The sequence below is a fragment of the Furipterus horrens genome, unplaced genomic scaffold, assembly GCF_987537825.1.
Source record: "Furipterus horrens unplaced genomic scaffold, mFurHor1.1.pri manual_scaffold_8, whole genome shotgun sequence".
NCBI classification, from domain to species: Eukaryota; Metazoa; Chordata; class Mammalia; order Chiroptera; family Furipteridae; genus Furipterus; species Furipterus horrens.
The window spans coordinates 31,376,997-31,404,056 of NW_028327178.1; the positions used below are offsets into that span (position 1 = coordinate 31,376,997).

A 27,060-nucleotide genomic window follows, 5' to 3' on the forward strand; every position below is an offset into this window, starting at 1 on the left:
TAAACTGTTACTCATATGCACATATACTTTGAAACTTGAAATAAATTATTTTTCAAGGAGCAATAAAAATACAATCAATTTATTTGGTTGAAACACCCAAATCACTTTTCAAAAAGGGGCAAGGATATTATAAAAATTAATGTCAATTACATACTTAATATGTAAGTCATGACCAGCTAGTCAATGACTTTGAGACATAGAATAAAATCATAACCTCAACCTCATTATTATAGAAATGATAAGGTTTTTCAATGTTTTGAAATTGTAAATTAAAGAGAGAGTCTTCTAAAATCCAGTTTAATCCCACAAATATTGATTTGGCACCCATGTTAGGCACTGAGGATAAATAATAGCATTGAAATAAGCATGGTTCTTCTCCCAGTGTATAGGCTAGTGGTTAATTTAGCTGTACAAACTTAGACTATAATATAACCTGAGGTTTTATAAATAGTATATTATTACTATAAAAAGCAAAGTGGTTTTATATTTATGAATTTTTCCCTGGGTTATTCAACTGAATTGGAAGTATTCAATATTTTCATTTTTGAGAGACAAAGGGAAGACATACTGCTATTTTTAAGGTCATACAATACATACAGTCACATGCACAGAAATATGTTTTTACCATGTCAATGTTCAAAAATTCAATCGCCCTAAGACAGACTGAAAGGCCTCTAGTCTTAAGGAAAACAAGCAAAACGGGTCACCCAGACTGTGTATGGTATCTTTGGCTACAGAACAGCGATGTGAAATGTTAATGTTGTAGGCAGAGGCCCAGCTGGTTTCCTGGATGGCTCTCCTGTATGGCTGATGAACTGGACACTGTGTTAAATTGATAAATTCTCAGAAGCCAGGTTTACTTTCTCTTTAACTTGCTTTTTGAATATTGTTTGGCCATCACTCACTAAAAGGCACTTAAGACACAGCATCATGGTTACGCCCTGGGTAAGTCCCGGAGCATTTCTGAAGTATACTCCTGGGTGCCGAGACAGCAATGTCCATTTTCTGTTAGGGAATGAGAACATTTTACAGTTGTGTGTGTACCACTAAGTCTGTAAGCATCAAGAAAAGGCAGGCCCACTGAAAACATGAACTTGCTCACTGCTCCTTAAACTGTGGGTCAGACAGTGGCTGGCCACTTAGGAGTAAGAATGCTGCACCGTGCTTTGCTTGGAGACTCTGGTGGATGACGTGGTTATGGTGGAGCTAGAATGATCAGACTCCTCGAAACCGAAATCTGGCAGAGGGCCAGGGCCTCCCGCTCCAGAAACCACGGTCTTTCTGGCTGTCATGGAGGTTTTAGCAGCCACTGGGTAACTGGATTGCAGAGTGGAAGCAGGTGTTAGCACTCTTTCTGTCACCGTCACGTTCTGTCCTACTGCTGCGCTGGGCACGGCCAGGGTGGGCTGCACACCTGAGCTGGGGGAAAGGAAGCTCTCTCTTTCCCTCACCATAACATAATGCCCATTTGGCAGGTGCGGAGTGCCTTCCAGAGGACCAGACAGGCCTCCGTTAGGCTGTACAACTCTCTCAGTAACCATGACGTTTTCATTAGCATAATGCTGATCTACCAAGGTGGTAGCTGGGGCATACACCCGCTCAGTCACAATAAGGCCCTGTGGCTGTCTGGGGCCCAGGATTACAGTGCTTGCTGGTGGCACAGTGGAGCCCGTGGCAAAGGAAGTTTCTGTCACTATGACATTACCAGAAGCCAATGAATTAGGGAGCAGTGTAGCTACCTTCTTATCCTGCTTAGAAGACACAGACCTTTCCGTGATTATTTCCTGAGTTATTTTCTCTGTATTAGTTTCATGCAAAGGTTTTGGAACTTGAAAGCTACTACTAGAGGAGTAGGTATTCTCTGAATTCACCCTTGTTTGCTCAGAGAGAGAACGTGAAGCTGTTTCTCTCAGAGGTTTTGGCCTCTCCTCAATTTCCATATCCACATCTATTTTTTGACCCAAACAAACTTCAGCTAGTGTCTTGAATTTAAATCCTAAATCATTCAAGAAGTGGTCATCTAGCTCTCCTTCAATGAAACTACAACAACCAATGGAACCATGCAGAGAATCAGTTTCTTCCTGAGAATAAACCAGAAGGCAGTCTTTGGCCGCCTGATTGTCATCTTCCTCTGTACAATGGGCAGCTTTCTGAAATGGAAATAAAAACAAATGCACAGAATTAGGGATACAACTCCACTTAAGAGCAAGACTATATTCCTGCCCAAAATGCATAACCTGAGTCTAAATGCAAGGCAACATCAGAGAAACCCAAACTGAAGGGTATTCTACAACCCATCTAGGCCAGTACCCTCAGAAATATCAATATTGTGAAAGATAAGAAAGGCAGAGGGGACTGACCCAGGTTAAAGGAGAGTAAAATGTCATGAGACTAAATGAGATCCAGGACTCTGGACTGAGTCCTGGCCAGGAAAAGACACCGCTGTGGATAGCTGTCTGAATTGAAATTAGGGACACATCACTGTTAAATCTCTGTGTTCAGTGTACTGTGGTCATGGAAGAGAGTGTGTGCGTGCGTGTATGAGAGAAAAAGGGAGACTGGGACCACTGCGGCTAAGAGTTAATAACTAATAACTGGGTGATCTGGGTAAAGAGTATGCAGAAGTGCAAAAGTTTCTCTCCTTCTTGCAAATGTTCTTATCAGTTTGAAATGATTTCTGAGTTAAAAGCTGCACACACCTACATAACCAAGGCTGATGAGAACAGGATTAGAGCAGAGAGGAAAAACATTATCAAAATCAAACAAAGAGGGCACCAGAATGGAGCTTGGCAGTGAAACAGAAAAGGGACGATAAAGAAGTGGGTTTCCTCGACACTGGCATTTCCCTTTCTCCCTGTCAAGTTAGTACTTAAGGGTGGGCAGATGGCAGGCAAGAGGGGGATGTGGAAGGAAAGAGAAAGTGGGGAAGCACTCTAGTAATGTGAACCATTTAGAAGAGAGAGGACGGAAAGCAACTGGCCTTTATGGAAGCCCATGGCCTTGCTTCTCTCAAGTGTCCTTCAGATGCCTGTCACCCCGACTTGCCCATGGGACATGTGGGCTTCATTCTCAAGAAAGGCACCCATTTCTGCTTCTAATTCCTAATTCTGGACATCAGCTTCCTGACTGCAACCAATCATCTTTCCTGCAACTTTCCTCTTCATTTTTTTGTGAACCATCTCAATAGTGAAGCCAAGTACTCTCATTCAGAAGACAAAATTTAAATGGACATCATAGATTGTGGTTTTTAGGTCACATATTTTCAAGTCTGCTCTTGCAGAGGGATTGTACTTTCTGACCCACTGCCATCTGGTTTGGTCATGTGACTCGCTCTTGCCAATGAAATCTGAGTGCAAAAAAAAGGCAGCGGCTTTAGGAGCCATTGCAAGGTTCTGCATGGCTGTGTTTCCTGCGCCCCAAGGATGGCAGCTTCCCAGGGATGATCTGCTCTCTTGGCATCTTGGAATAAAGAGCAGAGATGCATTAAGTGGTAAGAACATAGATGTGATATAAAGCCTTTGTAAGAAGTAAGATTGTGGGGTCATATGTGATTGTCACATAATTTAGCTGACTGGTTCAATGGGTCATGTCTCTTTTCCCTCATTACTTGTAAGCCTTCTCATAAAAACAAAAAATAAAAGTCCCATCTAGATCTAAGGCATGATTGCCTTAACATTACCGCATTCACATATAAATGTTTCTTCCCCCTGTACCTAAAAACCAACCCTTACCTCAGTGAAATAACTTCTTAAGAATTCCTCATTCACTGCAGTAACAGAAGCTCGTGCTCCGGCCATGTCTCTGAAGGCCCCCGTGGCTCTTGTGGTCCTCATGGTTTCACCACCCATGATGGCTCCTGCTGTCCCTGTAACCTGGGTGGCACCCCCAGAGAGATGGCTTCTGTGTTCTTCCCACCTTCCGTCCACCTCCAACATGTCATGCTGCACTTTGGTAAAGGAAGCCGAGCTACTTCCTTTCATGGTGGTTTCCTTGATGGTTACACCTCCCAGTCCACCGCCCACCCCACCGCCCACTGCTACACTCTCTCTGTGATCCATTGTCAGAAGCGGTGGCACCATCTGTGGGGACAAATGCAGTTGAGAACTGAGTCAGAAGGATGAAGGGTCAGTACAGTTGGTAGGATCTGAGCTAAATAAGCTAATTACACGGAAGCATATTAGGAAAAATATTTTGGGCAGACTAATTTCTGTTTGAGTCTTCTGAAGAGCCATTCTACCTTCTTGTTTTGTTATGTGATTATCACCCAAGATGAAAACAAGTTTTTTAAATATAGACTTGGCTCACTTATTCTATTGGCACCAACTGTGTTTCAATTTTCCTCTAAACTTTAATGCCCTCTTTATGGTTATGGAACCATCACTTTTTGTCTAACTGGACACGTGATCTTCCCAAATATGAACTATACTTTTAAGCCTCCACTGGCACTAGAAATTGCCACCCAACTAAGTCCTGGTTAACGTGAGTTCAAGCAGAGCGGAAATGGAGTATGCATGTTTTGGGAAGTGTTTAAGAGTGGTTCTTCACTTTTTTCCTGTCTGCTGTTTGGAATGTGTGGATAGCAGCATGAAGACAGCAGGGACTGGAACTCATCCGTGGAGGAACAATAAGGAAAAAGAAGCCTGCGGCCATATGAAATCCTCATGTTGGTCCTCAACTGCCCACATCTGTATTTAAGCCACTGTTAGTCTGAGCTCTCTGACACTTGATGTTGAATCATATCCTATTAGCTGTGAAGCTCATTACAGATGATGATGAGATCCAGGGTGAAGATGCAATAAAGAGACAATGGGAGGTGATTGTTAAACAGGTAGAAGAGGAGGTTTTGCGATCTTTTACAACTCTTATGGGTGGTAGGCTTACTTCTGCCAACACTATGTATCGAGGGAAATGAAAATGCAGAAACACCTGGCTATGAAATATTGTCCATTTAACATTGTTAATAATAAATATTTTCATCCTAAATCTCTACACACTCTTGCTCTCTCTAACTTTTGTTCTGTATTTTCTGAAACACGGGACCTGTCACAGTACAGCAAAACCAGCTCCACTCTGCCCTGGCAACAAGCAAAAAATAGGTTTCATTCAAAGGCATGTGAAAGAAACCTGTAAGGCTCACTTTACCCTCTCATGACCTAAAATGTTAGAAACACTTCCCAAGGCCCCTTTCAAATCAGAAAAGGAGACAAGTTCCACTGACACTGATGATCTGACCTTGTCTTCAGGCGGTGCCCCTTCATTATTCCAAGGATGCAGCATCTCTATTGTGCCAGGAATGGGGGCAAAGCCTTTGGCGTTCTTTCCACTGTGGCACATCAGCAGTAGAAGGGGTACGACTGGACAGAAACAAAATCAAACACAAATGAAAGGTGAGTCCCGACTTATTTTAAAATTTATGTTATATAATTTTGGAATTTGCCTATCACTTCCTGGAGTTCAGCCTTCACTTATTTATAGCCTTATTTTTATTTTTCTTGTCTTCACCCTGATCCAGCCTCACCGAGCTTGTCTGGGGAGTCATACCAAAGTCTACAGGCAGGATGAGGGAGTCGTACAGATTCAGAAGCCTCGTTCCTTGTAAAGAGGCTGAGTGCGGTTACTGAGTGGAACACCAAGATGGAATTCAAAAGCAACTTAAAGACTTACTTTTTTTTTTAAACCACCTTAATTTTTAATATGAGAATAATCACTGTCCAAAAAAAATATCTATGTGTTGAAAAAAATCAAAAGCTCCTAAGGGTTGAAACATTTTAATATGTTCAAATATTCTCGAGTATTGGAACTTCTATAATACTTCCCCACTTCAGCCTAGAGTAGATTTTGGCAAAAGGCAGACTCATTGAGGTTCAAATTAACTGTTTTCTAAAATGACTCAAAATTAAAACCCTTAGAATAGATCTAGAAGTCAATCCAATTTCAGAGCTCCCTCCTAACCTTTTATTCTACCTCCAGGAGGAAGTGAAGGCCAGTGTCGGCCCCTTGATCAGGGTAGTAAAGCATTAACTGCACCTGGTAAGCAGTCCACCCCAAATTACAAGAGGTTTTATTGCCACTCACATTTGGCAACTTCCAGTGATGCACTGACTCCTCCCTAGACTCTTTTTATGTAAAACAGTTGACAACAGAGTCACAGCTACTGTGACTAATAAAAAGATTGAAAACAGCCAGTGGCAATTCAACATTTGTACAAATTCAACAAATATTTATTGTGTGTACCATGTGCCAAGTACCGGAAAGGCCCTGGGGTATGTGAGAGGAGAAGGTGGTGCAAGGAGTCCCCACCTAAAAGATGCAGTCCCAGCTCCAGGCCCTCCCTACAAACCTGGGAAGCTGAGACAAGTCATTTACTGTTTTGTGTCTGTATCAAAGGGTAGAGATGATGGTATAAAAGTACACTGTAAACTGTTGAGTGTTGTGCATTCAATTCTACTGATGGCTTTGGCAAGCTCTTCCTCTGTCACTGAAATAGCTGGGGGTGACTTGAAGGTGGTCTTCTGCCCATGTTCAGTGGTCAAGTGGAGTGGTAGTCCACATGACCCCAGGCTGCAGTCCTTTGTTCTTTCATGAAAGGAACCGTGAGATCTCTACAGGACATGCAAGGCAGGCAGGACTGGTTGTCACTGTCAGGAGTGCTCAGAGGTCTCACAACTGTTGGCTCAGGTGAAGGGCAAGCCAAGCAGAGTGTATGGGGTAGGAGGGAGTTCTGACAATTTGAATGTGCAAAGCAAAGATCAATGGACATAAGATGAGTTTATAAAATAACCTTGTATCCATAATCCAAACTGATGCAACAAATCTGGTCTGAGAGCCTCCTGTGGGCAAGGCTTGTTCTAGACAAAATTCCTTCCTCACATAGCTTATCAAAATGGGGACATCGATTAAGTGAAATAAGTCAGTTTGAGAAAGACAAACATCACGTGATTTCATTTACATGTGGAATCTAAAAAACAATATAAATGAACACACAAAACAGAAACAGACTCATAGATACAAGAAAAGACTGATGGTTACCAGAAGGGAGGAAGGTTGGGGACCAGGTGAAAAAGGGGGGGGAAGGGGCTGAGAAGTACAGATTGGTAGTCACAAGTCATGGGGATGCAAAGTACAGCATAGGAAGTGTAGTCAATAATATTGTAATAACTATGTATGGTGCCAGGTGGGGACTGGAAATACCAGGAGGAACACTTTGTAAAGTACGTGATTATCGAACCACTATGCTGTCCACCTGAAACTAATACAAAATATTATTGAATATAGTTTATAACTTAAAATTTTTTTTAAATTAAAAAAATAATTAGGCCCTGGCTGCTGTGGCTCAGTGGATTGAGCGTTGGCCTGCAAGCCAAGTGTCGCTGGTTCGATTCCCAGTCAGGGCACATAACTAGGTTGCATGTCAGGTCCCCCGTTGGGGGCACGAGTGAGAGGCAACCACACAGTGATATTTCTCTCCCTCTCTTTCTCCTTTCCCCCTCTCTAAAAATAAATAAATAAACAAACAAATAAATAAATAAATTAAAAAAAATTAAGCTTTGGCCGGATAGTTCAGTTGGTTAGAGCATTGCCCTAATATGCCAAGGTTGCGAGTTTGATCTCTGGTCAAGGCACATACAAGCAGCAATCAATGATGCATAAATAAGTGGAACAACAAATTGATGTTTCTCTCTTCCCATTCTCTCTCAACTCCCCTTCTTCTCTCTCTCTAAAATCAATCAATAATAAAAAAGAAAAAAAGAATGGGAACACTAATAAGGTCTATGTTAAAAGCTGACTGAAGATCATGCATGATAACCCTGGGTATTTAATTCAGGAAATAATACATTTTTATGAAAAGTTCCAAGGCGTGCTATAATCAACTTTGGTGAATTTATTAATGATCAATTCTTGTTTCCCTCCTCACCCTCAACTGTTCTAGCCGGGTGAGGGATGACTGTAAAGAAATCAATGACTACTATAGTAACAGAACACAAGTAGTTCCCTTAATTACTAAAAGAGCCAAAGAGTGGCTATAAAAATACTTACGTAGCAAGAGCAGGAAAGCGAAAATTATGAGGGCGATTGCTGCGGGGCCCAGGCCGACGTAGCCCTCATGCAGCACTTCCACACAGCCACTGCCATCCAGACACTTGCAAACTGTGAGTTTAAGGGTCTGCTTCTCAGCGCAACTGAAGCCTTGATTATCAGAAATCAGGAACTGAATCTCACTTCTCCCAAGCTTCTGTTCACTTTGCTGTAGGAGCACACTGGTACCTATAATGGCAAGAGGCAAAGAAAAATCAGTGATTATCAAGGAAGAGGCAAGATTAAATGACAGAAACATTCTTTAATGGCTCATAATAATTAGCCCCAGGTAGAAGTTTTATTCTTTCTTAACTGCTTTTTATTTTCTGCACAGCACAATAAATTTTAATGTCTCTCCTTTGGGGGAGGGGAGGTTAAACTACCCACTCCTGCAGACACCCCAAAGATGCACTGGCATTCTGGTATGGAAAAGATTTTGTCTAATCTCTCGCTGGCTTAGGATACCAAAAAGCACATAAAGCTGGTTTAACTGCTCTGGGCCAGGGCAGAGGATGAACAGAAGGTGGTCTGGGACAGAAAGCAGAGCACGGGAGTGGGCTCAAGTTCTTGCGGACAGAGGCAGTTGGTCCTGGGTGGACGCTGGGTCAGCGAGGGCAGCCTGGGGCTCAGGCTGGGTAGAGGCTGCTGCGGTGGGCTTCATCTGCCCACTCCACCAGCTCACTGCTCTGGAACCACAGCTGGACCTCCCTCTGGGCCCCCTTCATGGAGTTGCTGGCAGGATGATGTTCCTACAGATGTGGAAGCTGAAGTCTCTTCCGATGGTGCTGGAAGCAGCCTCAGCTGACTCGGTGTGTCCCACATGGTCCCCGAGGTGCAGACCATTGGGACCTTCCCAGACCTGAAACATCTTCATCCCCTCTGGCTTGAAGCCCATCCTCTCAAAACGCTGGATTACACCCCCAGCAAGCTGCTGCTGCACCCAATCTGGCTTCCCCGGTCCAGGAGGGCCCTCCAGAGCTGGGGCGCATGAGCAGGCAAGGAACCGGAGTCTGGGGGACACACAACAGCCCCCGCAGCGCAGGGTGCCTTGAAAGGCTGCTCATGGTGCCCAGCCCACAGGCGCTGGTTGGACGCTGCTTAACTGCTCTGCTGTAGTCACTCCGTGTGCTGGATACAATTAATCCAGACACTAAATGTGTGCGTGAACAGCAAAGGATAGCACTTTGACATGCCTTACTTTTACGATGATTAATTTAACAAATGTGTGTGGTTTGCCAAATGCTAGGAATTGTTTTATATACTGGGAATATATTGACAAACAAGTGACAAGTTAAATGACATTTTCATTGAATGATCTTTATCTTATCATCTCTTAAAAATTTTTATTAAGGCAATTTAAACAGATAGTAATAGAGAGAAGAGCATAATTAATCCCCATGGTACCCATCACTAGCTTTAACATTATTACAAGCTATTTAAAATGATTGTAAAAATTTATTAGTCTTAAAAATAACAATGAACCTGTAAATTAAGAAAAACTTGGGAATTATATTTGAAACCTTTCAGAAATGAATACTAATTGTTAAGAAAAAAAAAAGTCTTCTGGATAGGTTTTTGTACATTCAAAACCACCCTGAAGGGCACCCAAAAGCTCACATTAAGAAGGCATATATGTCCATGATATGGATATGTGCACATGGCCATCTGGCACGGAGGGGTCAGACAGACCCTTCTTAATGTTGTGTCCATCACTCACCAGCTTAACCTTGAACAAGGTACTTAGCTTTAATTAAGTCAAGGTTTCCTCAGCAATAACGAGGGAATAACATTATAGAGTAAGGATTAGACGAGATAATGCATACAAAGGGCCAGCAGAGTGCCTGGCACACAATTAGTGATCAATAAATGTCATTTTAAATGCAGTTGTTACCAACCCGCAAGAACTTTTTAGAAGGCATCTACTCTGATCGCTTGCCTGGACAGGCCAGGTACACCTCAGCTTATGAGACAAAGACAACATCTTCGAGAGCAATTTAGAGAATACCCAGCTATCTTTAAGACATCAGGTTGTTTTTCTTCCCCCTTTTGTTGTTCCAAATAAGATATTTATTATAGCCAGATAAAAGACCTTGTTTTTAAACCACTTTGAAAAACTGTATTGAAAATATAATATAAAAAAGTCTATTTTATAGCGATGTTAGACTTATCATGTTTAATATTTAAATATGTAGTCCAATGACTTTGCTTACTTTCTCTGTGTGCTATTTTCCATTTTTCTGCCATTCCAACTGGATTGTCGACGACAACGAAAGTCAAAGGGTCACTGTATGGGTACCCATCCAGGTCCTCTGCAGTCACGTTCACATACTGCGCGTCCTCACAGATATTCTGCACCCGGTTGACCAGTGTGGGACAATTGTCATTGATGTCTTCAACTGTGATAACAACAGTGCCAGTGATGGTTTTTCTAAGAGAGTCTTAAAGATAAGAGAGAAAAAATGTGTATATCCTGGTTATATTGCTGGTAACAAACATAGTTTGAATTCTCTTGCCATTTTGGTAAGGAGAAGGGTATTAACAAATCAGGACACTTCCTATCTTAGATATGTTTTCATATGCAGATCAAGTAATGTCTTTTAATCCATTAACTAAGTAGAAATGTGAAATGTTTATCCACTGCAAAGATTTGGTTTTTCTATAAGATCAAAAGGGAGGTCTTGGATGTTGGAAAATAACATCAAAATAGATATAATCAAGAAAAATATCTATTTAATAACTTACCTTCTGAAATAGCTAAAATCTTTACCGTGTATGTACCATTTTGGACATATCTGGATTCAAAATCAGGAATTTTTACAAGTTTAATTTCAGATGTGACAGAATCCACAGAGACCCAGTTATCCTTATCCTCCAATTTGACATATCTGTTATAAAACAAACAAAATGAATTTTGAATTCTGGATAAATTATGAATCTCTATATATGTACAACTCTTTCAAATTTAGCTTCTGCTTCATTGTAAACATTCTTGTTCCAAGTATCAGTTTGGGATGTTTTTGATTTCTTGAAACTAGCCTAAAAGCCCGTGTCTTTACTGCATGTCACACTTAGCTGGGACCTCCCTTGATCTTGCAGCACACTCAAGACACAGACGCCGGGGGACCATCCCTTGCCCACTAAGCCAGGAGGGTTGCAAGTTGCTCTGTAGTCTGTCTTCCAGCTTTCAATTTAGTCTCCCTTAAATTTGGGATAAATCTTTGGAAGACTAACTTAGTTACCCAACAAGAACTGGTGGATAAAAATAGTCTTACATCCTATTGTTTATTGGCATGTTATCAATATTTAAAAATATGATTTAAAAAATCAATGATTGCCTTAAAATGGAAGTACTTTGATATTTTGGAATACTGTTGGTTATTGAGAACAATGGACTTCTCGCAGTTAGAAATGGTTAAAAGTAAAATCAATGCTGATGAAGTGATTTCTGGGTTTCTTGCCTCAAAGCAAGCAGAATTGGTGTCACTAGAGAGGGGATGCACAGCCCAGTCCCTTTCAGCACAGTGGTGGCATCTATTAGGTCTTCAATACCTGCATCTGCGTAAAGGTCACCACGACCAAAACAAAAATAAAAGGTTCATCAATCCATGAACCAAATAGCATGGTTTAAATGAAGAATTATTTCCAAGATTTATGTGCAAATGAAACTGGTTTCTCCATAAAATACATTAGGCAACTATTTCTTTCAACCAGACTGGTATCAAGTGGAACTTGCAGTAAAATTTGGTACTTTCTTACCCTGAATACCCTTTCAGGAAACAAAACAGATTTTGGAAAGTTTTCCAGCCTTCGGTAGGCTAGCCAGAACTTTTTGAGGTGAGGAATCCAGCCTCTGCCTCACACTTAGGAGGTGGAGGGAAATTTTTCTCTGCCTCTCAGTTGCAGGTACAACTCTGGGAAATTTAATCTTTAGACCCTTAGGGAAGTATAATGCTGGGTGAAAAGAAGTGAAATGTGCAAATTTCATTATGATTTTTTGAAAACAGGCATTTGAAGTAATTTACAATAAGGAAATATGGTCATCGCTGTCTCTTACTTTGCATGGGCTAGTTGTCCAGTGTCTTCATCAAAAACTTGAAATTTTCCGATTATTGTACTTTGGCTTGTTCTATCCATGCTCTCGCTTGTGTGAACTAAGATGGTGCTGCTTTTAAAACGAATGCCTTCTTTCACATTCTTCACCTTGACTTTGATGGGAATGGGTGTTGGCTTGTATTTATTCTTCACTGATTTGTGAAAAGGTGCTTTATTAGTGACAATAATGCTTAAGTCAAGATGCTTCATCTCTTCATAATCCAATTCCTAGGAAGGCAAAATCAAAGGGAATTCTTTCAAAAGAGAGAACAACTAGAACACACGTAGAACATACACACAAGCACACACATGTGCTTTTAATGTTAGATATAACAATTTAACAGATGGGGAACACAGCAGCATTCAGTATTACAACTCATATTGGTAATATGCAATTAAAAAGTCTGTCAATTTGATATTCATAACTGTTTAATGATGATTATGAAACATTCCAACTTATTTTTTTAAAGGTCAAAATCATTGAAAAAACATTTATTTTTAACATCTTGAAGTGATTTCTTTTATTAATGAAAACAAGTTAACGGACATTTAATATAAACTGATATTCCTTAAAATGTGTTTCATGGGTTTGTTCTGGTGACAGGGCTACATAAATAGTGTAGCCCCTCCCCCCCATACAGACACCGCACATGAGCATAGCAAAAATCAAACCTCCTGAAGCACTCTTTAACTTTGTTAAACACAGGGGTTTTCACATTTGTTTTAACAAAGAATCTACCCCCTTCCTTTTTAGCATAATGTCTATTAATATCTGGTTTGCTATCTTGCCATAAAAGATTAACCTTCCTCCAAATACTGTTCTTTGTGAATTGTGGTATTTATAAAGTACATTTGATATAACCAGTTTGTTACTGTATACAGATTTTATGTTCCAATTTGTCTCTTTTCTTTTTAGAAGTATTTCTATAGTTTTCTATCATTTAGATATACTTAGTTTACTTGGTCATTCTATTGTTAGGCATTTAGGCTATTTGCAATTTTTAAATATAATTTATAGTGCTTTGAACATTTAAATACACATTATTTCCTTTGTTGAGCTATCTCTTACTACTAAAGAAGTCAAAGTTTACTGCTAAGTCCTGTTACTTTTTACTTCTAGTAGCCCCGACTGTTTAGATGCACTGACCTGTTGCTTGTTTCCCCAGCACAACATTAAATACATTCATGTGTTCACATGAATCCCAGCAAAACTTTTGTTTTTGGATGACTTATTATGAAATTTGTTTTCCTCTTGGTAGTGTTCTAGATGGGTAATAACTTCCCTTGCCCCCCTTTTTATATGGGTCACTATGGTGCTGGGACAAGAACACAACAGGAAATGACTAAAGAAAACACTCTATGATTGTACAGTCCTTGGGAAAGTTTTTTTTTTTGTTGTTGTTTTTTGAAGTTGCTCTTGTAGTTAGCATGCTTGTTTTGATGATATATGCTGGATGAGAAATTAAATCCCCCAGACAAATGCCGTTAGTATTCAAAGACCATGGAAGGCCAAGACAACCTTAAAAATAAATGCGCTAGGGACGAGGGCAACAAAAACTGTTCCGCAGTGTTCTCTGTATACATAGCCGTAATGATCCAAAGAGATCATCCAAACTCCATCATCAAGAGCAATGTATAAGGGTCATATATCGCTATTTTTACAACTGTCCACATATTTATCATTTCCATTTTGGCCTTTTTAGTAGTACTAAAGATTTGAAACACATTTGTTAACAAAGCCAAGACTGTGTTTCATGTAATGATTTCCTATCTCTGTTTCCACAGCTTGAAGGATCTATTCTCCTTTACCTTTCTTTGGACAGTTTTATTGAAGTACAATTTACGTACAATGAAATTTCTCCATGTAAAGTGCATGATGATTTTTAGTAAACCTGTATGGTTCTGCAAACATCATTACTCTCCAGTTTTAGAATACTTCCCTCACCCCCAATAGTTCCTTTGTGCCTGTTTGCCGCCAATCACCGTTAACGCCCCCAACCCCCAGTAACCTCTGGTCTGCTTTCTATATTTTCTGTTTTGCCTTTTCTAGAAATTTCACATAAATGAAATCATACAAAATGTAGCATCTTGGTCTGGCTTCTTAGCACAAAATATTTTTGCGGCTCATCCATGTCGTATAGCATGTATCAGTACTTCATTCCTTTTTAGTGTTTAATAGCATTCCGTTGTATGGATCTATAACGTTTTATTTATCTCCTCATCAGTTGATGGACATCGGACTGTTATCAGTTTTTGACTATCACAAATAAGAGCTGCTATGAACATCTGCATACAAGTTTTTGTGTTATTTTTCTTGGGTGGATACCTAGTACTAAGCTGTTTGGTCACAGGGTAACTACTCTATACTTAATATCTTAAAAAAAATGCCACTCTAGCTATACCATTTTATGTTTCCATGAGCAATATATAAGAATTCTAGCTTCTCCATATCCTTGCTGATACTTGGTGTTGTCAATCTTTTCTATTAGAACCATTCTAATAGGTGTGCTTGGCATCTCATCTAGTTTTAAGTTCCATTTTTTCTAATGACTAATGATTTTGAGTATCTTTTCATATCCATATTAGCTATTTGTATATCTTCTTTGTCTAACTTGTCAGTGGGATCTGATTATTGCCCTTACAATTTGCAAGAAATTCTTTATACAACTGAGACAGTAAATTGACATTTTCTCAATATGTGGCTGTTGTTTTAATACTAATTTTACTTTTTAAAAAATTTTTTACTTTTCATTTTAGAGAAGGGGGAAGGGAAGGAGAAAAAGAGGGAGAGAAACATTGAATGGCTGCCTTCTGTATGTACCCTGAGTGAGGGCTAAACTTGTAACCCAGGCATGTGCCCTGACCAGGAATTGAACCTGTGCCTTTTTGATTTTTGAGACGAGGCCCAACCAACTGAGCCACACCAGCCAAGGCCCTAATTTTACTGGTTTTTGTCCATGTCCCCTTAGGTAGAAAATACTATATCCCTTTTTGTGCTGCTATGATACACTGGGACTACGTTGACATTTCTCTCTCTTCACTAAGTGACTCCTTCTCCCTGTGTGTGTTATAGGCTTTTTACCTCAAGCATCTAGCATGGTTTTACCTGTAAATGGTGACTAAAAGTATGCTTACTTCTATATAAGCAGATAAATATATTTCATCTCTGATGCCATTATCCATTTCTTTAATAACTACAACATGTGTCTTCCCTTTAAATATGAGGTGGTCTTATTACAATTTCCCCTTCTCTAAATGCTCTATATGCATATAGTAGACTATTGATAAATGTTGCCCATAAATATTACCATGAAACTTAAAGTTAATTTTTCTCTATTCTCTTATACATTTATATTATCCTTATTCCTTTTCCCACTGTTAGATTTTTTTTCTACTCTGCTATTTATTAAGGTTTTGTAACAATTTGGAAACTTCTATAATCAGTTTTTGTCTGTGTGTGATTCATGAAATATTAGTATTTTGAAAGCTGAAGCTTTGCATTTTATACCAAAATCTGATAAAGCAATTCTATCATAAACCATTAAAAAATACATTGATATTCTTCCTTACTCATTCTGTTAGATAAAAATCCATTCTGCAATTTTTGTTTCAAAAATTCTGTGGGGGTAATGAATTTCAAATGTGTAAGACCCATGTTATTTAATAAGGCTATTAATTTTTCTTTTCTTGATTCAATTAAGCACACAAGGTTAGAATAGTATGTTTCAAAACGTGACCCTCATACTACTTATATTAGAATCACAAGTGATTTTTGTTAAAAAAGGCAAGTGCCTGAACCCCACCCAATTACAGATTATTGATGATGGGGCCTAGGACTCTGCATTTTGGGCACACAGATTTACTAAGCAATTCTTAGGCACTCTTAAGTATTAGGACAACTGGTTTAGAGCTTTATCAAGTCATTACAGCTTTTGTGTTTCGACATTATTAATAAAGCTTGGCTTTATTGCTAAGTCAATCAAGTAAGAAAGTGTAGGCTCGGCAGCAATGAGTAGAGGCAAGCGGCCATGGTGTGGGAATATTATAGCCAGGTATAGGCTGCAAGCAAGACCTCAAGTGTGCTAAGCAGTAATGATGCTGGCATCATGCTGTCAGATTAGGATTAGAGTCCTCTGATCTGAATTTAAACTGCAGTGTGACCACATACTGACCATAGAACTTGGGCTAATAGGGATGGCTTCTATCTCAGAAAATTGTGGTGCCAGTTACTTGAGTATATAAAACACTTTTAAGTTTGGGGTCAAAATATGGCAGCATCCTTCTCTGTACAACTTCTCCCATTCTTGAACACTAAGTACTTACCTTAATAAGGGTCACAATTCCTTCATTAGTTTGAGTATCAGTTTCTATGCGGAAATACTCCCTTTCATTTCCTGATGCAAATGTAAAATTTGCTAACCAGTTATCAGACCCTATTTCATCTGCATCGAACACTTTTATGCGCATGACTTCTATATTGGCTTGGTTTTCTTCAACGATTCCTTCATACTGCAAAACATGAACACAGGATTTTTATTTTAATGTAACACAAACACAACTAATACATATTTAGGTAAAACTAAAATATGATTAAGTAGATACATTTGTTATAAAAATAATAGTTACCATTTCACTTTTCACTTCGGGTATATTGTCATTGACATCCAAAATACGAATCTGAACTTGAGCTTGTTTTACTGGTTTATCTGTTATTTGTCCATTGCCATCTCTTGCTTCTACTGTCAAAGTATAGCTGCTGTGTTCCTGCAGGGCAAAGAAATATACCCAACTGAATGAAAATAAATTGCTCCCAAATCTGTCTTTCTGGTTTCAGTTCACTTTATCATTAAGGAAATAAACCACAGTATAATTTATTCATAAATAAGTTTCACGATCTGCTATTATTCATGTAAAGATGTTTATTTGTTGGCAGGGTTTTTTTAGAAGGACAGAAAAGCCTGGAGGAGTTGTTGATAGTCAAATTCTTGGATGTGTCATTGGTGATATTAGTCAAACCCTTAAATAGTCACTAGTGATGCTATCAGGAGATGAGTTTCTCCTTAAAACAGACTGCGCACAAGTATGCTGTTCAAAATGTAGTCTGCTCTACTTTGGAAGTGGTGGCGGGGCCACAGGAATTGGTTCTTTTTGCCTCACATTTCATTTTCAGCTAATAGTTAAGCCAAGAAGGCCTAGTCCCCAAGGAAACTTGGCCAGTGAAGGCAAAAGTTGGTGACCTTTGTCCAGACATCCAGAGAAAGATGATTCTTAGAGAAGGTATTCTGAGCACGACATCTCAGATGTTATGACAAAGCTAAGTCTTCTCTTTCATACGGCCCTACTATGGGTTTTCACTAACTGTGGCTGGGTGAGTTTAAGGAAGAGCAGAGCAGCCAGTGGCAGTGCGTGAGGCCTCTGCGGGGGGCAGAACTACTCGGTGAAAGGCAGAACAGCAGAGGCTCTGGAGCCAGCTGCCTGGGTTCCGATTCTGGCTTTGTCACTTACTAGCTGTGCTGGATACACTTCATCCCCTCAACCGTCGGTTTCCTTCTGCATAAAATGAGAACAGTATATGGATCTGCCTCACAGGGTTTCTTGGTAGGTGAAATGGGTTAATCTTTGTAAATCCCCAATAAGTGACAGCCATTAATATTGGCTAAATTTTCCATAATTCAGAAATGGCAGCCTATGAAAAAAAAATCACGCTACTTCAAAAGAATACTTTTTCTGTTTTAATTTCATGTGAAAGGGTATAGAGTAGAATTTTAAGAAAAATAAAATTCTTAAATTTTACAAAGATCTCAGTAGGAAAGTTGAGCACACCCTCTCCCTCTCTGGGCAGAGTGAAATCACTTTTCCAAGTAATAAAAATACGCTGACTGCACTTGGATGATGATTTATATTTGATGCCAACACAGTGTTCTTAGGATCATCAACATTTTACTCATGCACATTGTTAAAATTTTCATGTATGTAGCATTTGTAAAATCTTCTATCTCCCTCTTTCTTCTAAAATTTTCCCTTTGAGTTAGAAATAAAAATGTGAAATGTTTGACAGAACAGCCTTTCTAGGAATCCTACTCAAATTTTATCCCCAATTTTGGATTTACAATAATTCCTTCCTTTACAAATAGTTCTATTGCCCAAATAGGGCTGCTATTTGTATCTTTTTGCCTTACTCTGTATATCTCTTACTATTAAGAAGAGACTCCTAGTGTTTCACCACAGAACCACAAACTAAGCGACACTGATTTAGAGCTCTCTAACAAACAGAATCCTGTCTGGAAAGGCCCTACAACAGTGCTGTTGTAAAATTTTAAATTTCCTAGCAGCCACAATTAAAAAAGTACAAAGAAACTGGTGATATTAATTAAAAAAATATTTTTTATTCAACCCATGGTATCCCAAATATTATTATTTCACACATACATAGAATCAACAAAAAAGTATTAAGATGGTATTTTACATTCTTTTTTTCCCCCATACTAAGCCTTACCAATCTGCTACATTTTACATTTATAGCACACCTCAATTTGGACTAGTCATATTTCAAGTGTTAGATGGGCATATATAGACTAATGGCTACCATATTGGATAGCACATCCCTAGAAAGGGATAATGCTAAGAGTGATCCTATGAGTGAGAAATACACAATAAAGTAGTAAAACTGAAAAAGAAATAGAGGACAACCTGAAAGAATAAAGGAGAGTTTAAAAGATGAGCAACATGAAGTATTAATTTACCTCTCTGTCCAAGGTAATACTGGTTGTATAAATCTCTCCTGTGTCTTTATTCAGGTAGAACACTGGAGGATTAGCCGGCTCCTGAGATACGATTCTGTAGGAAATTTTAGCATTTGGAGAACTGGGATCATCTGCATCTGTCGCGGTGATTTTCATCACTAGCGTATCTGGCGTTAGAAACAAAGGTGTCCAAAACGAAATTCATGTTATTTTATGTATCATTTCAGCTTGTTCCAAAAAGGATTTCTGGTGCTTATCAGAATCACAGTTTACCAAGATCAAAAATTGAATTGGGTGAGTAGTAAGCATGACTGGATTATAGAGTAGGAAAAACAAGATGAGGGCGGGGCCATGGTTACTATAAGGTTAAGGTGATGTCCTGAACACTTGCTACAGGAGGGTGACAAACTTATTTCTAATAGTTCTAATAAGTGAAACAGAGAAAGAAAAACAAACAGATGCTTATTAAAATACCTACAATTCAGAAGAAGCACAGCTATTGCTTACACTATGATCAAAGACAAATCTCTCTTGCTAGTGTTCATGTAGAACACTGCATTGAACATTGTCTCTGAATCTGACAGCAGAAATAATGTAAGTCAAAGGTCAGCAAACAACTGCCATTGGCCAAAGCCAGCCAGCCATGATCTCTATTCCAAGGGTAAAAAAGAAAATGTCATGTAAAGTTTTTTGAACTTATCACACACACACAAAAAACTTCCAAATCTAGAGCAATCGGTTTTTCTGTCCTGTGGTTAATATAAAGATACAGGATTTCGTGTTCAGTTACACAATGGGGTTAAATGACTTTGGGGATTCATTCATAAAAATAGTAGCTTCTTACGTGCTGCACTCAGTTCTTCAACAGACCCAACAAAGACATCCTGCGTGAACACGGGCTCATTGTCATTGATATCAAGAACTTTAATGCGGAGTTCTAATGGTTTCTCCAGATTGTTTCCTTTTTCATCCAAAGCATAACCAGTTAGCTGAAATCATGGCATAAATAATAAAAGAGATTAGATTCCAGCTAAGGTAATTACACTACCGTCGTATCAAAAATTAGTAAGACAAATTATGACTGTTACCAAAGAAAAACTACAAAACTAATAAATATAAAATTCTTCTTCTTACCAGGAAAAATGGTGTTTCTTCTCGGTCAAGAATGCTGGTAACATTCAATTCTCCGGTGTCTTTATTAAAGGCAAACACACCAAAAGGTGGCTCTGTGATCCCTTTTCCAGTGTATTTGTAAGTAATTTTTATTCCTCTTTCTTCTGCAATATCAGAATGTATCTAACATAAAAATAACAGGAACATCTCAAGTTAAACTCCCTATAACTAACATGCAAATATTAAAAAAATAAAATTTATTTCTGAAGTTGTCATGTTGGTAGAAGGGAGGTGGGAGAACACAAGTGCTGGCGTCCGAGAACCTTGGTTCTAATCCTGCCTCAGCCACTCACTGGCTAGATGATATGAAGACAGTTCCTCGACATCTCTGTGCCTCAGTGTTCTTATCTGTGAAGTGGAGATCCTAACGCCTACCTCTTAGGGTTGTTGTCTAGTTAAGATATTCTGAGGGATCCATCTTGGGAGGGGGGTAGATTTTAGATTTAGCACAGAAGGTAAAAATTGCAGAAGGGAAAAAAACCTTCATAAAGCCACTTGATCCTCTGAAAAGTATGAAAAAGGCATACTTCCATAGAAGGAGGAAACTGGTTCCTCCATTTCCTCCTTCAGATACCACTGAACCCATTGCCAGCCATCTGACTGGACAGTTCTTTGTCCTGAAACTTCAGGATTATACTTTGTACCCGCAGGTTTCCCAACATGTGCTGGGGCTGGGAGGTTGCTGCTGCGAACAACCAAGGGAATAGCAGATGGAGTTTCTAACCTCCTGCTGCCCCAGCTCTGCTCCCAGAATGAAGAGATGAACTGGAGCAGTTCCAAGAATACTTTTCACTGAGCTTCTGTTTTCTGTCCTTTTATCTGTTTGTCTTTCTCCATCTCTGTGCTTCTGTTTCTCTCTCTCTTTCTTTTGGCCAGCTATGTACATATATATATACACACACACATTATTTATAAAGAATATTCTAGATCTTTATGTACTGATTATATGTATTATATAATTCCACTCATGTTAACAATAAAACTGTGTAAACATAACTTGGTTTGTATATACATATACATGCATGTAAGTGTTCGTAAGTAAACACATTCTTATGAATTTCATAAGATCTATAAGATACTAAACTGTTGACAATATTACTTCTAGATAAGAGAATTTAGAAAGCTGGGGCAATTTAACAGGATTTTTTGCTTTTCATGTTAATTTTACTCTTAATAATTTGTACAATTAAAATTAGTAAGAAGAGCTATTGCATGCTGAACCTCAAAGAATCAATGCATCTTAGGAAAACGTAGTGATAGAATGTGAGTGACCCAGATATCTCAGAAAACCAAACCGAAATGAAAACCTCATTGCTTATATACACACTACTATGTAAAGCCATAATTAAAAATCTGGATTTCAGAAGCTTTTGTGAAAACAACTTGTTGCTGCAAAATGGAAATGGTTGTCTTCTGCTACGTCACTGCTCTTTCTTTCAGGGACCTCTTCATTATGACATTTATAACATCGGGCGGGTGATGTAAACTTTGGATATGACTATGGCACAAAACAAGCTGAAACAGTGATGGGGCAGAGAGATCGGGTGAGGCGGGGAAGGGGACTCTTAGGAGGTGACACTGGGGCAGAGGCTTGATGCAAAGAGATATGGCAACTACCTGTGGGGAGGGGATTCAAAGCAGAGGTAGCAGGAATGGCAAAGGGGGAGGGCTGGAATGAGCTTATTTCAGTTAGGGGTGTAGCAGAGTGGCAGGTGGGGGGCTGATGGGGGCAGAGGTCTGAGAGGAGGTCAAGGCCAATAAAACCCAAGAGCTCTGTAGACTGGGATAAAGAGTTTATTCCTTTCACTGCAGCAGGAAGCTATTAAATGGGTCAACATGTTTTGATTTATATTTTCAAAAGATCACTCTGGCAGCTTTTGGGAGAATGTACTATGGGAGAGTAGGGGTGGGGTGTTGGGGTGGGGGTGGCAAGCGTGAGAGCACAGACACATGGTCAGGGCTCTTTTGGTAACACAGGTCAGATTAGGGGGGTGGCAGTGGAGAGAAGCTGGCAGATGTATAATATATTTTGGGGGTAAAACTGATAATACTTGCTACATTTTTGACAAAACTAGATGAGATTATAGTGCCACTTGCTGAAATGGGTAGAATTTATGGAGAATGTCTTCAGGGGAAAAATCAAGGGGTTCGGGTTTGCATATGAGACACTACCATATAATTGATCAAAATAGGACCCTTTGGGAGTGAAAAAAGAATAATTATTAAGTCAGTAGAGTGGGCATAAACCAAGACTATCTCAAGCAGGACATCTGGTCCCCCTCTCTATTAGGTATCAGTTCTTTCATTTTGAAAGTCCCTTTTTATGTGTCGGGTGGCAGAATACGCCACACCACAATATGCCACTTTAGTATGGGTGTATTTTGAGGTGAAGGCAACTGAGAAGCAGCAGATACAAAAAAAGCTCCCTGCCCTCCCCCTATCTAAAAGCAGGACATAGATTTGTAAAGGTGATCTCTCTCACCTTTCCACCAAGGACAAAAGTTAATCATCACTGGCAACTTTACACCCTTATCAGTTTGGAGATGGTACAAGAAATCCACTTAACAAACTTTACTAACTGAACTTTTTCTACCATTAGTTTGCCATATATTTGCCTTTCCACAATTTGCTGCCCTTTCAAATTCCAGGTCCTTTTTCTTTGCCTGTCACTTCTCTAAACATTTATTGTTCTTTTCCTAAGATGCTAACTAAGCCCAAATTCTAATCAAACCTTTGAGTTACTCATCTCAGGAAACTCCAAGGGGTTACATGCATAATGTACATGTTAACAAACTTGTTTTTTTCCTTTCTTGTTAATCTTTCGTTTGTCAGTTCAACAGGACCCCAGTCAGAGAACATGGGAGGGTAGCAGGAAAAAGAAATTTTCATCCCTTACCTACAATGAAATCTTCTTCTGGTTATTGTAACACTTTGTTACACAAAGATTCAACTGATGCTAGATCCCTTAACTCTTAGTTGAACCAAAGCTCCAGGTTGTATATATCTTTGCCAATGATGTGATCTCTTCCAAAATGGGAAAGAAGATCTTAAAGTTATAAGTTTCTGCTAAAAATTAAGCTTTGCTAGTTTTCAAATACATCTGCCACACACACACACACGTGTATATATCCGTCGTCGTCGGCAGCCGTCCGTCTCGAGAGACGATGGTGTAGCTTCTTAAGAGTCTATCTGCACCACCGAGAATGGCTGTGCAGTCCGACTCGGGAGTGACACGGTATCTGTCTCCTCCCGTGTTGAATCGACATCTTGCGATGACGCTGGAGTGTCCTCTCCAGTGAAGCTGAAGCTACAGAGCCTGGGTGGGGTGATATGGAGGGTCTGCTGTTGCCCATGCAGCAGACCCCCCCTCTCTTCGCAGCTGAAGGATCCAAGGGAAAGACGGAGTCAATACAGCTTGGCTTCAGGTGCGCCGCAGGAGTTGCCGGTGTTGACTACAACGTCAAACCGCCTTAGGGACTCCGGCTCCGGATTTTCTGTCGGGGTTTACTCCCCTAGCCTTTCCCCTGAAGAGGTATGCCGCAAGGCAGCGGAGGTTTTTTGGAGTCAGAGTTTTCCTTCTCTGATGTACCCTGACTGGAAGATCGAACCAGTGACACTTAGCTCGCAGGCCGACGCTCAATCCACTGAGCCAAACCAGCCAGGGCTACGTGTATATATACACATACGCATATGTGTACATATACATACACACTCATTAAATACACTGTATAATTTTCCTTAAATTTAAAAGTGAACATAAAAGTCTTTGCCCATCATATTTTAGTAATATGCATATATTTTTTGTTCCTCTTTAGAAGGTACCTTGGCAATTGGATTCTTTTTGGACAGATCCTCTCCTTCCCGAAGAGACACAGGGGCGGTGATCCAGGCACGCTTTTGCCGCACTAAGTGAGTATGTTTAGGAAGCAGCTTATTTTCATGTTGTGTGTTTAAGACCTACAACAATAAAATATTGCAGTAAATATTGAGTACTCTATGACATTAGTAGGTATCGTGCAATTTACTAAAACTCTAAGGATAGCTGCGCAAATTTCAAGGTATTAATTTCATATTTCTTCACAGGCTTCATTTCCAAAGAGGCAATGTATATATTCTAGCAAATTCTATAGGAGTTCAACAGAGTCTCCAAATCAGTATAGCAGTTGGATTTAGTTTTTATCAGTAAGAAAAGATTTCCCAGAGTGAGGAGTTGAAAAGGATAAAGAATAATTTAGTGCCCATACAACTGAGAAAATTATAATTAAGGTAAAATTTTTTTTTCTCTAACTGAAAATGAAGTTTAATTTTTCTGTGGTGGCTTATATTTAAAACTGAATTACTAAATGTTTTAAGACTAAATCTTACTAACTTAGTGATATCAATTTGACTAAAACTAGTGAAAGTGTCAGTTAATTAATTTATTGTTTTAATGACGGGACAAAGGATTAAGTTGCCCATCTTCAGTTTTTAGAACCTTTAAATGGAAAATTATTCTATAAATTTTCAGTTCTGTTTTAATAGATAATATATTTTATCCAAAGAAAACTTCAACACAGCTGACCTAGCATCTTAAGGTCAGAAATGATTATTCCACTAGTTTTATCATTTTATTCATTTTATAGCTCTGTATACCACGTATTTTATTTAGAAATATTTACACTGGACATCACTAGGTCATTGATTTTCTTCTTTATTTTTAGTTGAAAAATTATTCTATAACTTAAAAAATTAAATTATGTAACAAAACATTAAATAACATTGAAGTTTATAATTTAAAACTTCCTTCTACATTTTCATACTTCAGACTATTCACTGTTAACAACTTGATGAATGACTATCTTTTATGATCTTTTCTTATGACCATATATTTGTATATGTATAAAGGTCTTTTTCCTATAAAAATAAATATACTATACTTCTCATTCTGCCCCTTGATTTTTCATTCAGTTCTTTACCACATTCTTGCACTTACCATATATTGTTATATTATTCTCTTATTGATGGACAGATTGCATTGACATCCCTTGATATATGTTCCTGTGCATTTAAGTTTGGGTAGGAAAATCCAGGTTTAAGGGAGTGTGCATTTCTAATCCGGCTGCGGCACAGCCTAATTGTCTTCCATGAAATTAAGCCTGAGTCCAAAAGATAGAAATAATCCCCTTGGTTCCTTACCTCTAAATGGAGTGCATTTCCAAAGTTAAAGCAGATCTGAAAAATAAAATTATTTATTGTTAAATACAATTTACCCCTCATTTCAGTTTAAATATTTTGTCAATCAATAACCTAGGATATTACAGACATTAAAAACAACAACAAAAGGTTTAACCACTACTATTCTCCTTCGTCAAAAGGAAACAAATTTTAATTTTCCCCTTTGCCTCCCTGCCATGACCAGGGCTAATGAAAGAAATCTACACTCTTTTTAACCCATAATGCCTTCTCCAGGGAACTCGAAATACAGCTAATATCTGAAAAGCACAACCGAAAACTCTCCTTTTGAACTCTTAGCCAATCCCTGATGCTTTTCTCTTTACCTTGTGGCTTTCATCTCATGCTCTTGGGAAGCCCACTTACTTTCCTCAAGGCCTTTAGTGTGAGATACCCCCCAAACCCCATCTCCCATCATCCCCCACGGGTCATGTGCACAACTACCCATATTAGACTTCATTCTTCACTGTCTCCGGTCCCACCAACTCTTCTTTGGTTCTCATCAAGCTTTATCGCATTTTGAACTTCATCATAACACAGAACTAAATAGTTATGTTTGCTCTAAAATCTGTACAATAAATCCCTATCCTGCCTATTGACTTCTGCTTCACTTTTCTCTTGGCTTAATCCAAACCAGTACTTTCTAATGTGGTGGCTGTAAGCGGCTATTTATACTTAAACATAATGAAAAATTCATTTGCTCAATAGCCCATGAGGTCAGTGGCCTGAGACATTGCAGACGTCCATCAGTGCAGACAGCATTATTGGACAATGCTAGCATTAGATTATTGCCAGCCATTCCAAAGATATTGTCAGTGACTCAGAGACCCCTCATTCTCTCAACCTTCTAATACTCCTGCCTCACTTTTCCCCAATGTTGTATGCCTGACTATTATTCTCTTTGATTCTGACCCTGTACTGACAGCATTGCTCCTGAGGGCCCGAGTGGCTGATTGGATTCATCACACATCCACGCTCTCCAAGAGCTGCTCCCTCCACAGGGTTGGTGTTGGTTTCTAGGGTGACCACGTATTATGCTGTTTCAAGAAAATCTGGGTAACACCAGTGGTGCAGGTATGTCCTCTGTTAGCAACCCTTTTATTCTCAAAAGCGTACTCGTTCAGACCAAAATTACACAGTCATCTTATCTTTGTCTTTCTTATTGTATCCCTATCACACGCACTATTCCAAACTTCACAACCTCATCCAAACCTAATTACCTCCCAATGGCTCCACCTCCAAATACTTTCAAATTGGGATTTAAGGCTTCTACATACGAATTTGGAGGGAACACAAACATTCAGTCCATAACAGTGTATAAGAGAATTTTGGCCAATGTGATATCAGGGGAGTCTGGAAAAAATTATCCTCACTGATAAGAAGAGAAGCACATGCAAAGCCTCTCTTCACCTGCTTCTGGACAGTGCTGAGCAAGGATGTGCCTTTTGGAGTGGCTACAGCCATCTGTGACCATGAGGAGAAAGCCAGTAAAATGGCAGAGAAGCCAAACTGAAACTATAACATCTTTCAGTTACAGAAGTGGCTAAATCTGGAGCCACCCCATCTCCAATCCATTTCTTATGACATTCAATATTCTTTTTATTTAATCCACTTTTAGTTGGGTTTTGTTACTTACACTTGAAAGCAACCTAATTGATATGTCCACTTGGCATGGTTATTATGCCAATTAAAAGAAATAATGTCTAAGTGTTTTTATTGCAAATGTCTGGCACATGGTAGGCACTCAGTATATACAATTATGAAG

General features: G+C 39.2%; 1 protein-coding gene and 1 pseudogene across 1 annotated transcript; both read right to left on the reverse strand.

Annotated features, from left to right (window-relative positions):
• Nucleotides 1-25,703, reverse strand: DSG2 (desmoglein 2). The gene is made up of 15 exons (XM_090284996.1): nucleotides 25,662-25,703; nucleotides 25,260-25,295; nucleotides 23,907-24,041; nucleotides 20,046-20,207; nucleotides 19,756-19,900; nucleotides 18,912-19,078; nucleotides 16,795-16,932; nucleotides 16,492-16,677; nucleotides 12,131-12,396; nucleotides 10,819-10,961; nucleotides 10,287-10,514; nucleotides 8,038-8,265; nucleotides 5,233-5,354; nucleotides 3,732-4,079; nucleotides 1-2,150 (listed from the first exon to the last, which is right to left on the reverse strand). The coding sequence occupies exons 1-15, from the start codon at nucleotides 25,701-25,703 to the stop codon at nucleotides 1,140-1,142; spliced, it is 3,357 nt and encodes a 1,118-aa protein (XP_090141122.1). The 3' UTR covers nucleotides 1-1,139.
• LOC150002693 (nucleoside diphosphate kinase D, mitochondrial pseudogene) lies at nucleotides 8,703-9,140 on the reverse strand (annotated as a pseudogene).
• Nucleotides 25,704-27,060: the final 1,357 nt, after the last annotated feature.

Bases quoted from the DNA above. Each gene is read 5' to 3' on its own strand.
- DSG2 (XM_090284996.1), bottom strand. From the start codon at position 25,703: ATGGGGTTTGGGGGGTATCTCACACTAAAGGCCTTGAGGAAA. The intron at 8,266-10,286 runs GTAAGCAAAGTC...TTGCCATTATAG, and splicing joins GAAAATAGCACACAGAGAAA to GTACCAGTGTGCTCCTACAG. The intron at 2,151-3,731 runs GTAAGGGTTGGT...TTTCCATTTCAG, and splicing joins TAAGAAGTTATTTCACTGAG to AAAGCTGCCCATTGTACAGA.